The sequence below is a fragment of the Taudactylus pleione genome, unplaced genomic scaffold (assembly GCF_031769625.1).
Source record: "Taudactylus pleione unplaced genomic scaffold, aTauple2 ptg000125l, whole genome shotgun sequence".
Classification (NCBI taxonomy): domain Eukaryota; kingdom Metazoa; phylum Chordata; class Amphibia; order Anura; family Myobatrachidae; genus Taudactylus; species Taudactylus pleione.
In genome coordinates, this window is record NW_028284527.1 from 5,164,702 (window position 1) to 5,178,477 (window position 13,776).

At 44.6% G+C, this 13,776-nt stretch overlaps 1 protein-coding gene across 1 annotated transcript in view; it reads right to left on the reverse strand.

Moving 5' to 3' along the window:
- ARID4B (AT-rich interaction domain 4B) overlaps positions 1-13,776 on the reverse strand; it is a 194,164-nt gene that overhangs the window by 111,757 nt on the left and 68,631 nt on the right. Inside the window, exons 3-4 of the mRNA XM_088472505.1 lie at positions 4,120-4,230; positions 2,279-2,344 (exon numbers count right to left, since the gene is read on the reverse strand). Coding sequence (XP_088328631.1) covers positions 2,279-2,344; positions 4,120-4,230 — 177 coding nt within the window. The remainder of the gene's footprint in view (positions 1-2,278; positions 2,345-4,119; positions 4,231-13,776) is intronic.

Here is a 13,776-nt window from a genome sequence, read left to right on the forward strand (position 1 = left end):
TTGGGAAGGATACCTGGGTGTACGAAGAACAGCCCTGTCCTGATGAAATATTAATAAGGGGGAGCGACATGAAAGCACCCCTAAATCCGATATCCTATGGGCAGATGCTATAGCCGGAAGAAACAGAGTCTTCGCAGTGAGCCACTTGACATCCTCTGATTCCAGGGGTTCGAATGGAGGTTCCTGAAGTGCTTGGAGCACCAATGACAAATCCCATGGAGCCACAGGAGGGACAAAGGGAGGTTGTATATGTAGAAGACCTTGCATGAATGGGTGAACATCAGGTATAGTAGCAATTCTGTGCAGAAACCAGATAGACAAAGTAGACACCTGCACTTTCAGAGATGCTAGGTGGAGGCCTAGATCCAGTCCAGCCCAAAGAAAGGCAAGAATTTGAGAAACCTTAAAGACTTGCGGGTCATAGTTTCTTGGAGCACACCATTAGAAATATGTATGCCATATTCTGTGGCAAATCCTGGCTGAAGCCGGTTTACGTGCTCTGAACATGGTATGAACCATAGAGCTGGAGAAACCCTTAGCCATTAGGAGGGATGTCTCAAGAGCCAAGCCGTTAAAGACTGACGGGCTAGGTCCGGATGTAGACATGGACCCTGAGACAACAGGTCTACTCGTAGAGGACGTTGAAGAGGAACGTCTATGGAGATCGGAGTACCAATGATATCTGGGCCAAGCCGGAGCTATGAACAGAACTGTGTCCCTCTTCTGTCTGAACTTTCGAAGCGCTCAAAGAAATAGGGATATTGGAGGGAAGAGATATGCCAAATGGAAGTTCTTTTCACCGACAATGTATCTATTAAGGCCGCGTCGGGGTCCTGTGTTCTGGCTCCATAAATTGGAAGTATGTTGTTGTGTCTTAAGGCCATAAGATCCACTTAAGAAAGGCCCCATTTGTCCACTAGAAGCTGAAAGACCTCTGGATGTAGAGACCATTCTCCTGCATGCACGTTGTGATGGCTGAGGAAATCCGCTTCCCAATCGAGAATCTCCAAGATGAACACTGCGGAGATGGCTGGGAGATTGCGTTCGGCCCATGTGAGAATGCAAGACACTTCTGTCTGGCAGTGTCCCGTGGGTGGACAAACATGCGGTGACCCGGTCACCGCCGAAGAATAGACGCCGGGCGCATGCGCCCGACATCTATTCTCCCTTTCTGCAGCGCTTGGGGGCTGCCCGGCATGTCCGTAAGCGCCGGGCACGCCCCCAAGTATGACGAAAAGGGGACGCGTCTTATAGACACGCCCCCTTTTCATAACCACGCGCACAAGATTGCCCTCTCTAGCTCCGGCGCCCTGCCTGCCGCCGGAGCTAGAGGGAACACTATAAATGATGATCAGCAATTTGCTCCTAAATGCCAGAAAACAGATGAAAATGGTTGTTCAGACAAGTTTGTTAAATGTTTAATCTAAACAATTTGTTCAAACAGTTTTTGTCCATTTTCCGGTGTTTGGGAGCAAATTGCTGATTGTCATTTGCTTTCATACCTTACCAGATTTTCATTCCAACCAATCAACTAGTTGGATGGTTGGACAGAAAATCTTTAGGTGTGTACCCAGCCTTAGGAAGATTCTCTGAACTTGAGAGTCCACAAGGGCTCACAAATGTACCATCCTTTGAGGGTGTTAGGGAAGATATTTTCCAGTTGATCAGCCAACCGTGCATCTGAAGAAAGGCAATGGTTACCTTTAGATGGCAGTGAAGAGTCTCTGGGGAGCTGGCCAACAGCAACGGATCGTCCAAGTATGGGAGCAATCTGATTCCTTGACGACGAAGAGAGGCCGCCATAACAGCCATGATCTTGGTAAAGACGCCCGGGGGAGGGGGGGGCAGAGCCTGAAATTGGTAATGTTGCTGTAGTATAGCAAAACCGGAGACACCATAATATCCCCAGGCTCCATAGCTAGTATAATGAACGGAGGGTTTCCATACGAAACCTGGGAACCCTGATAAACTTCAGCTCCTGCCGGACACCAACAAAACTAAAGGGCCCTCAGGCTGTGGGCGGGGTATAGGGGGAAGGACCAGAGCATCCTGGGATTGAAAAGCTTTGCTGTTGGTGTCCGGTCCTCCAGGCCCCACCTACACCCCAATGTCTCCCTGTGGAGCCCTATGGACCCGGAAGGAGAAATAGAGATTTAAAGAATGAACCCAGAAAATAAGAACACTGTAGTGGAATACCGGCAACAATTATGTAGATGATAAGCAAGCATAGGTTGCATTAAAGAAAATCAAAATGAAAACTTTCAAGAGTTATAACTACCTTCAGTGGACCTTTAACGTGATCATCCTGTACTTCCACAGTTGTTGCATCCCGTCGAAATGTTACCTGAGAAATAAGGATTCAGGATGAATAAAGCAGTATACCTACAGAATACTGCAGCAGAAAACAAGAGCAATACATGAAGGAAAAGCTAATGATCTATTTATACACGTAACCAACTTATCCAAGTATGGAGCCCTGCAGACATTTAGCCAAGAAACATAGCGACTGGAGCACTCAAAATTCAGTGAGACAGGCACACTGGTTTACAACAAATAATGATGTTTTATCTGGGGCATTCACCACCTTTAAGGGATTTTCCACTCAGAATGATTTCAAAATGATTTCTTTTAAAAAGAGCAATTTTAAATGACCTCCAGAATGTCCTCTCTCTGCCCTATGGCAGGCATTTGATGCTACAGTCTTTAAGGAGGGAGGCTAGCCTAGTAACTGCCTGTCGCAGGAAACCGTTTCGGTAAGAACGCATGACAGTGTGTTCCAAACAAGCCTGTGGGCATGCACCAGCTTGGTACATATAACAGAGCACAGCAATTGGCCGCTGCTGTGCCAATACATGATTGAACTTGTAGTTTTAGGTAGGACTAGCAGCACAGTGCACAGGGGTGAAAATTCTAACATTCACTTTAATAACTAACTGTTACATGGCTGGAGAACACTGTCTTCTTACTGAAGGACCCTGCCTTCAGTCCTTAAGCTGGCTACACACTAGATCGTCCTATTTGACGACTGGTAAGTGTATATACCGGAATTTAAATTGCCCGCCCATTTGAGCGGTCAATCACCGCCGGGTTCTGCAGCATGTGTACGGGTGATCGGCAGGTCGCCCGTACACACTACCAGATGGCCAATATATCTTTCAGATAAATCAGCCATCTGCTGTGCTGCACAGCAGATCGGATATGTCTAAACGATGTAATTCACAGACATATCCACTGTACACACCCGGCGATGCACTATAGATATATCGCCCGTTCAAACGAACAGCCGATATATCTATCAGTGTGTACCCAGCTTTAGGAAGAAAATTATTGATAACCGTAAGCATTAACGTGTATTGATCAGCACAGAAAATATAACTACAATGAATTTAAAGTCTTTCAAGAAATTTTAACTTTTAAACCAGCTACGAACAATATTATCAACTCACAACTGGAGAGACAGAATCTATATTTAATAAGACCACACACGTAGTTGGCCATATTGAACATATCCAGCTTCTTCTTTGAGCAGATAAATGCATGTTGAGATGGATCCAGGGAAGACAAGTAGCGTGTGACCAGAATTTTCAACAGTGATATCATGATGTCCCTAAGTCAGGTGATGACAAAGGGGGAAAATGAGATAGTAGGTGTCACCGACAGTATTGCGTTATCTGTTGAAAAGACAGTAAGTGACATCTTTACCTACAATTTCAAGGATTGTCAACTTCTGTACGCCCCTGCTTAATTTGGCATCTCTCTCTTTAAGAATTACTAAGGGTAACCCCTTCTGTTACCACTTGGAGCTAGGAAATTCAATCCACCGAGTGCTATGGAAAGGCTGCAGCCTGGCTTTAGATAGGAGATCTGAAGCCGCTAACTTTCCTATTTGCTATACAGGGAATGGGGTTGGGATTGGGTTGTTATATTAAGCAGGTCTTGTCCATAAACTTTAAGGAAGTGCTAATGCTAACCAATACATTATAAATTAATTTGTACAGGCCAAGCTGGGGATACTTACTGTAGTGTATTAGTAGGGTAGCAATTTACCAGCAGAAAGTAAAGAATGAGTATGATTATGTAGCTGTTAAACAGTGAAACATGTGTTATCGCATAGCATACCTTAACTTTGACAAGTCTTTTAGTTGCCTTTATTTTGGCTTCACAGAATGCACCTCTGTATTTAGCACTTACATCTGTGCCGACCGATAGGAAAGGAGGTTCATCTAGAGACTGACAGAAGAGAGAAACATTTAACACTTTATAACTTAAGCCATTTGTTATGATAGACAATAGGCATAACACATAATACAAACCTTTACACTGGTAACAATTCTGTAATTACTAAAGGAATATGTAAAAATTACAAAACTAAATATGGTGCTTTCTCAGTGACCTGTAAAAAAAAAAACCTGGTGTAGTTCTTTTCAGTGAACTGGTAACATTTCATTAATAGATTACTGTAAGAAATGATGATACACATTTTCGGGGATGTTATAGGCAATGAGGAGGCAAGCTGATGTAGTGAAGGATACAAACTATATATGTACTACAGTTATTCAATGAAAGGGGTAAGACGTTGACAGCATGCCTTTATCCCTGCTGAAACAGGTACGCCACGTATCCAGCAGTTAAAATATGTAAACTTAGATTTACAGCCATCATCCATTATTTGTACCATATGTTTATAGTGGTGACAACACTCTCAGGGCCTGATTCAGACCCGCTCGTGAGCGCTGTGCGCTCGCAAGCGGGTCGATGGTGGCCCAGTGCGCATGACGGGAGCAGGCTCCGTCGTGCGCATGCGCGAGACCCTGATAGCGACGGGCAAACAGTCGCTCCGGGTCTCGTACCAAAGGGGGCGTGCTGTCAATGTTGAGTGACAGCACGCCCCCTTTGGTGGGTGGGCTGGGTGCGTGGCTGCCCAGACGGAGGCGTTCCCATGGGAATGCCTCCCGTCTGGGGCCGGCCCCACTGACATCACAAGTGATGTCAGTGGGAGTGCTAGCGGCTCTGTTAGAGCCGAAAGCACTCTTGGGCTTGCGGCAACGAGACCCTACCACAAGGGTCTCGTCGCAAGCCCGATGGTCTTGATCATGGCCGCTCGCTATAGCTGTGGGTGGTCACCCACAGCTATGCGAGCAGCCAGGAGGCCGTTCTGAAAAACCAGAGGGCCGGCCCTGATTCAGAGCCAGCGCTCTGTCAGAGCGTCCGGCTCTGAATCAGGCCCTCAGCTCATACATACTTTGGTGTGTCATCAGTACCGTTGCTTATATGGTTCCAACTTATACAAAACTATTTCAACCTAAGCAGATTTCCCGTCAAAGATATGGAACAATGAGCCTGATTCAGAGCCGGACGCTATTTGCGGTCGTTCGTCCAGAAAATAGGGGTGGCTATTCAAATGAACCGTTCGCTCTTTGCGGTCTGTTCACTCCTCTATGTCTGAACGAGCGAAAAAAACTTGGTCGTTTTTTGAAAAAATACGCCCCCTGGCCGCTCGCATCCTACGTCATGTCCGCTATTTATTAGATTAATCGAGTACATCGACCAGCGTATGAACTGCTCGCTATTCTTGTGGTTGGTTTTTGCTACCACAATCTTGCGAGCAGTTCTGGCTATAAAATAACCCAGTGACGTGGTCAATGACGCTGCTGTATTAATTATGCACACCCTTAAAACGCCCGTTTTGACCTTTAAACATGCCTGCGTTCGGATCTCCACTCCCCGTTTTCAAGCAAATTCCCCTGTTACCACCCACATAAGCCTCATTCTGTCACTCAAAATAGCAGGCATTCGGTATTTAGCGAACAAACGATTTTCGGCCGCACTGACTGGTTCGCGCATGCGTATTACGATCCGTACGCATGCGCAGTTGGGCAAACATCGCTCGGAGCGAACGAGCGGCCGCTTACGAGCGGCTCTGAATCAGGCCCAATGAGTGCTATGGTTGTAAGGCTTATAGCAAACCCATACAGGCTTCTTGGCATCTAATATTGAGTGAGATGAGCTAAATAGAAACAAAGAGTTCTCCAATATACACAAAATACAATAAATGCTTCCTTTTAGAAAGTTGTGCACAGTAAATTCACACCAGCCAGGTCACCTATCAGTTTTATTGCAAAATAATAAATTGCATAGGAAGGAGTGCAGGAGAGGAGTCATGTAACAGTAATGGTATGACATGGGTGACTTGTTTCATGTGTGATATTGCCACTTGTTGGAACTAAGGTACACATCACAGAACAGCTATTCTGACTTTGTTACCTCGAACCACCTTGCAGAGTCAGCTGGAGAATAAGTTGGTTATACTTCACTGACAGAAAATAAGTGAGCCCTTCTATTAGTGTTATACTATTAGTTACTTACTTAAATTATTCTGAAAATCTAATCAGAGAAAATATTTTGGTAGGGTCCCTCTTGTAGAATAATGTGCACACTACAATGGCTGACAGAAGAAGCTAATTTGAAAAGTAGTAATTGTACGTCATGTCAGAGCCGGCCCTAAGCAATTTGATGCCCCAGACAAGATTTTTGGTGATGCCCCCTATCAGATAATCCCTCCACCAAGATTAGTTTTTATACACGGACAGCAAAAATAACACATTCGTTTATGGCTTATTTTTTATCATTAAGGAAACACGTGCTAAACGCACAAAACATACAACTATCCAGGCATCCTCCTTTGTTATGGCCCGTGGCCCAGAGGTGAACGATCAGATTCATTATACAGCTGCCTGCTGCGGGCCCCTTCATTGCGGCGGGCACAGGTCAGTGCAATGTAGAGGCTGCAGCGCCGTTCTGTCTCTGTCCCAGCACCCATCCCAGTCTCACAGCACAGCATCCATCAATCAGCAGCACAGATCACAGAGGCAGCCAACAACACCCATCACCCCTCTCCCACACAGCAATCCTCACCCAGCACAGCACCCCCCCCATACAGAACCCATCTGCCCTCTCCCAGCAGCACAGATCACAGCCACACCCAACACCCATTACCCCTCACTACATGCTGAGCTGACTTTAATAAAAACATTTTTATAACACAGTCTCTTTTTAAAACTGGCTGGTTACCTGTACATCCACCTCTGCTGTTTTGCAGCTCCTACTGAATCCTCCGCACTGCGCTTTGTGGAGGTGGCCCTGGCAGGCTGCAGGGAGTCAGATTCAGCCTGCTGGACTCCGCAAAGGTCCATGGGAGGAGGAGCTGCTGTGGTTGGGCATGCGCAGCAGCCTTCCTCCAGAGACCAGCGGCCATTTTTGTTCATGCCCAGTGCTCACTGCCCCCACTGTGCAGAGTATGCTACTCTGCTCGAGCCTCCCTGGCCCTGCTTGCTCCCACAGCGGCAGCCCGCTGTTGCTGGCTGAGAGCTGCCTGCTGCTGCCTCATAGGAGCTGAGAGCTCTGATCGTAACCCCTAACAGGGGTCTGCCATCCAGGTGCACCACCTCCGTAACCACAGCCGGCTGTTCCGCTGCTGCCTGTCTGCTGCAGCTGGGCCCGATCAATGCTCAGCAGACACCTCCAATCGGGCCCAGCAGAGCAGTGGATTCTGCGGAGTGCCATTAGCAGCTGCCCCAGCCGGCAGCGGGTGCCCCATGCCTGCCCCAAACCTCCGCTGCCCGCTGGCCGTCTTGGATTCCCCCAGGCTTTCCAAATGCCCTAGGCATTTGTTTAACTTGCCTATGCATAGGGTTGGCTTTGCGTCATGTTACACAAGAGCCAGCATGCAGCAAGTGCATACACACTTGCCGGTGCCAGGTCTAACGGGAAGGGGGGGACATGTCATGACAATGTTAGTGACATCCCCCGTCGGCTCTGCAATAAACTATGTAACCGATATGTCGCTCTGATCCCCACTGGATAGGATGACGTATCGTCTAACGTGTACCCAGCAATTGACCTCCAGGACCAACAAGACTGTCTGGCTCTTTATAGAAGCTGCTGACTACACCTTATAATTTAAGAGCTTGATGCTCCATGATTGTTCCACTTTGGTTTGCGCCGAGTACAGCGTATCATTGCCGATTTCTATCATCAGTGGGTGCAATAAGGTGTGACAATTCGCCTATGCTCGCATGATTTGTTTATTTGAAAATAGGATATATATGATCCCTGTACATGTGCTATGAAAACATTGCTCTGCTCTTTCTTGCAGAGATTTTCCTATGGACTCACTTCTTTTAAAAGATATCTTAATAAATATTATATTTTAGGTAAATCATTTATACACAGGAGTGCCCCCAACAAAGAGTCTTTTTTTCTCTTTAGCATATGATTTCCTTATTCTGACTCAGGGGAGCACCACCAACCATATAACAGATGTGATAGGTACGGTATGTCGGCGGCCAAAATCCCAACGCCGGCATCCCGACAGGGTTAGGATACAGACATCTGATGGTAGGTATCCTAACCCTCCCTTTCCGGTGTCTGATCCTAACATCCCCCTCCCTGCACCCTAAACCTAACCTAAAGCTCACCCTGTAGTGCCTAACCTTCCACCAACCCCACTACTTACCTATGGGATGCCGGGAGGTCGGGTATCTGACAGGTGTCGGGATTCCGGCCCCAGTATTCTAGGCTCCGGCATCCCCTGTGCTGGGATATTGAACGTATCCCTAATAGACGCATGCCAAATGCCTTATTATTCTACATAGTTGGTAATATCAATAACATTTCTGTGCCAAATATTGAGCCTACTTTGCTATGCTCAAGGCTTGTAGATAATCACATATCTAGTGCGGATTAGATTCCCCTGCTCGTCCTTACACCTTATAATTACCAGTTCTGTGTATGGCTGATTGGAGAAGAAGAGTCTGCTACAGCTCTAAGTGGGGGAGATGTACGAAGCCCAGAAACGGTATCAGCGCACGTTATGTGCGCTGATACCGCTTCTCCCCGATGTATGATCGGGGGTCTGGGCGGTAAATGACAGGGGCGCTGTGCCCCCGTCATTATCGGCGCTGCTATCTATAAGATAGCAGCGCCGACGGCAGGGCCATGTACGAACGGTCATAACGCATGACCGTTCGGCCAGCTGTAGCTGTCGTTATCGACAGCTACAGCCTGGCGTTAGCCTATCCCCACAGCAGGGACAGCGCTGTCCCTGCTGCGGCGGCTGCCGGCTGCAGAGCTCCACGCGGGGATCTCGCGATACTTGCGAGATCCTGCACATGCTCAGTGGAGCCGGCCGCGTGAGAGACACAGCGCATCAGCACTAGGCTGATGCGCTGCTGTCTCTAGCGGGTAGCGCCGGAGGGGGGAGTTAACGCTCCCCCTCTCCGGCCGATGAGATGTTTATACATCTCATCGGTAGTGCTTCCTGCTTCGCCTCGGTAAAGAGGCGAAGCGGGAAGCGTTATAGCGGCACGTTAAGTGCCGCTATAATACATCTACCCCATTGTATGCTAATGACAGCCCTATAGCTAAATTTATTATGAGCAGAGGAATAAATACACACAGCTCAGAGTAAAGGTGGCTACACACCTAGCAGATATATCTGTAGATAATGGTGGTTCATATACACTGAATAACCATTATGTTCCAGGCAGCCACAGGTCCCTGGCCGGGGACAGGTCCTCCCTCCTCCCCGCGGCTGCATGTGTATGGGCGGTCGGCTGATCGTTCACAGACATATTGCTGGTACACACTGGCAGACGGGCACCAAATATATTGGCCTATCAATTGATCCTCCTTACCTATCCTATACTTCACAAGTACTCAACCTCCCTCTGTAAAGTTCTTTAAATGCAGACCTATTGTTCTGTAAAACTATATGCGTAAACCTCAGCAGAAATCTAAGGCCACTTTATGCAAAATGAGGCATAATTTAAAAACAAAAAGTTGATTTTTTTCACTGCAAAGTGTCTACTGTGTAAATTATTACTAGTGTTTAATATAAAAGGTGCATATACACACAACGATTTAGTTAATGAACGATTTTAGTAAACGATTTTCTACCTTGAAAAAATGAACTAAAATCGTTTACTAAAGTTGTTCTTTTACTATGTTCATTTAAATGTAATGAACGATTTTTGCATATTCCCTTACTGAAAATCGTTGAGTTGACAAGTCTGACTGAACTACAAACTACAAACGTGAACGTGCATGAACGAAAATAGTTCATCGTTTGTAAAAATCGTTCACTTTCTGAGTCAAACGATATTGTTTAACGATAATCGTTCAAAAAATCGTTGTGTGTGTATGCACCTTAACACTTTACTGTAGTTGGACATTTAATACTTTTTAGAAATGTCCCAAATTTGCATAACAATAATTGAAGAGTTGATATAGCAGTCTGGGAGGTATTTGTACATCAAGGAGAGACTGGTCTTCACTTCCACACATTTATGCAAATAATGACATCCCATTTTTTATAACAATAAAAACACCTGGGGCACAATAAAAAAAATAGGAAGGATTTTAGATTTTTATACAAAGTATAGTTAAAAAAACAAAAACTAATACACATTAAAATAATGTGGGAATAACTGCAGGATCAGGTTTTGGAATCAAATTTGAATCCAAAACGGTTTGTGAAGGCTCATTTGATAATATTAATTTTAAAATACAACCCCACCATCTGAGCCTTTTAGTTTCTTCATAAGAGATCCAGGTCCATGTACTAAGCCTTGGAGAGAGATAAAGTGGATGGATATAAAGTACCAACCAAGCAGCTCCTTTCATTTGTCAAACACAGTCTGTAAAGTAACAGTTAGGAGCTGATTGGTTGGTACTTGATCTCTATCTACTTTCACTCTCTTCAAGGTTAAGGGGGTATTTATCAAAGCTGAGAGATAAAATTGTGAGAGATAAAGTACTAACCAATCAGCTTCCAGTTTGCATTTTGCAGGCTGTGTTTATAAAATGATAGTTGGAAGCTGATCTGTTGGTAATTTATTTTGTACAATTGTATCTCTCTCCCAGCTTTGATAAATACCCCCCTTAGTACATAGACCCCATAGTATCTTACAATTTTGAAATTTGCATCATGAAAAATATATTGTCACGATCAGTTGCAGTGGCACTGCTCCTCTCTGACACATTCCATCCAGTCTAGATGACCTCTGACCGGCTCAGTCGGGATAACTGCCTAATTAAGCAGCTGTGGCTCCACCTGTATTAGACTACCTTAAATTTACTCAGTGTGCTCCATGCCAGATTCCTGGTGCTATTCCAGTGTGAAAACTCCTCGTATCAACTTCCTGAATCCTCTGGCTAACTTCTGATGCTGAATCTCTCCCAGCACTTCTAATCTCTCCGTGTCTTTACAGCTATATCCCAGTTCCTGCCTCATCTCACAGTCCAGGATGGGCCACTACTGCTACAAAATACCTTCAACATTTCCTAGTGTTCTGATTGTCTGTAATCACCATTGTGCTTATACTTCTCAGCAATCACCATAGTGCCTGTAATGTGGGTATCCAGTATTACCATCCATGACTGTTCTGCAAGTGCTCAATATTATCATCAGTGTCCATTCTGCCATCGCACAGTATTATCAGTGACTTTTCAGCATTTACCTGTGCATTCCAGCACTTGGTTATTTGCAGTCTGTTTTATCTGTATTTATCAGAGCTCTTCTGGACATTGTCCATACCCGTCAATCAGCCTTCACCTTTGCATTCTGGGACTTTTATCTGGCAGTGCAGGGAATACACTGCCAGACTGACAGACATTTTGGGCCAAATGTAATAGGACAAGAGTTTAGAAAATTAGTTTAGCAGTTAACTCTCACAATGATCAAGTTGTATTTTCAAAATGGGAAAACATCCGATTGAGCGTTTAAATCGTGAATTTTTTACATCTAAAAATACGCGATTTTGCATGTTCTCAGACTCTATACATTGGCCGAGTTTAAAAAGTGTCAGTGTGTACGGGTAAACTCTCACCCCATTACATTTGGCCCTTTATTTGGCAGCCTGACACCCAGCAGATACGAGAATACACTGAGATATCACAATGTATTGGCCCAGATATTTGCACTCATTTTCCCGTTCCTTCCTTCTGGGCGGATCAGCCTGATATGTAGTGCAGATGTCCTCAAGGCTCCCCCACAGTTCAAGTTTTAAGCTGCATACACACACGATTTGTTAAACGATATCGTTTATCGATAATCGTTTGCAAAAATCGTTCGCTTTCTGAGTCAAACGATGAATGATTATCATTCATGTGCATTCACGTTTGTAGTTCAGTCAGACTTGTCAGCTCAACGATTTTCATTAAGGGAACATGCAAAAATAGTTTGTAGTTCAAAAAAATCATTCATTACACTTTAACAAATCTGACAGATAATCGTTCAGAAAATCGTTGGTAACAAAATCGTTGGGTGTATGAATGCAGCTTTAGAGCTATCCATGGTTGAGCATAGGTGGTTAAATCAAACTGACTGTGGTACTAATTAAGTCAGCTGTACTCAGCCATGGATCTCTCTAAAACCTGAACAGTAGGGGAACCTCTGATATAGTGTATGCCCAGCATTAGTCATTATTCTGCATTCCCTGTTTACCTGCTCTAACCAGTGCAGCCCTGGACAATATTATTGCATTATCTATTTACCGGCATTCATAAATCAATTCCTGGACATTGATATTGTTAGTATTACTGATTTACTGTCACTCAGCTCACCTGTGTCCTCAGCCTGCTACCAGTAAAGGCCCCCATACATCAGCAATTGATTGCAGAAATTCTGCAATTTGAAAAAGGGAAAGATTTTTATACACAATCGATAGCAAATTGCAGAATTGCTGCCATGAGTTGCTGATGTAGGGGGGCCTTTACTTGCACTGTATTTTGTGTTTGACAATAAACCCAATTGGATCACTTATGCTGTAGTGGTATTAGTGTAGTGATATGTAGCCATTGTGAGTGTATATTTCGATAAATAATAGCATGCAATGTCAATCATCCCTTAATAAGATATATTTTAGTCTAGTTTGCAAATAGGTTGGTAAAATGTATCAGTAGGGCTCGTGCACATATATGCGCAGTGGATAAAATATGCAAAACAGAACTCTCACTTTAGACACATTTAAGTGATGCACTTTATCCTTTGTGCTTTTATCTATTCAAACTACTGTACTGGCAGTGTGTGTATGTCAATAGGAGGCCTTCCATGTCGTGTTACGGATCAGATGTTCAGGACAGATTCAAGGATCAGTGGACCTCTATTGAAGATAGCTACATGGATTCTGGAGACTTCAGATAGTCTCATAATAAAAAGAGAAAAATAGCTATTTTAATTTTAATATGAAATATCTGTAATAAACTTTGACATTGAACTAGAGAGGTGTTTCTGGTTCATTTAATAGATTGGCTGATATTTGGATTGTGGTCTCAGGGAGGCAATGCCTTGAGGATCAGGAGAAATATACATTTCAGGTAAGCATAATGTAATAATTTTAAAGTACAGATGTGTACTGCTAAATCTTTGCTCCATATGCCACGTAGTGCGCCTTGCTAGTCGCACTCTGCCGTGGAGATGTACCTCGCTGTATGCTGCAGTAAGGTGTAATGTACTGAAGCACTGGAAAAGCCGGAGTGTGTAATACAACTTTCTGTCCAGCAGATGTCGCTTTTCCATGCGTGAAATAGCTAATGAAGCTTCTGTAGCGCCATCTGCTGGTTGGGTGACGGAACCACTCATCATTACACTATAATACAGTAGTACTGGACTGTGTTTTGTCATGAATGAACAATGGCCATATGTATTTGGCTTTTAAATCTTCACTACAGGGTTTTAAATAAATCACCTGGTGTGTGAGCTCTGTCATTCATAAA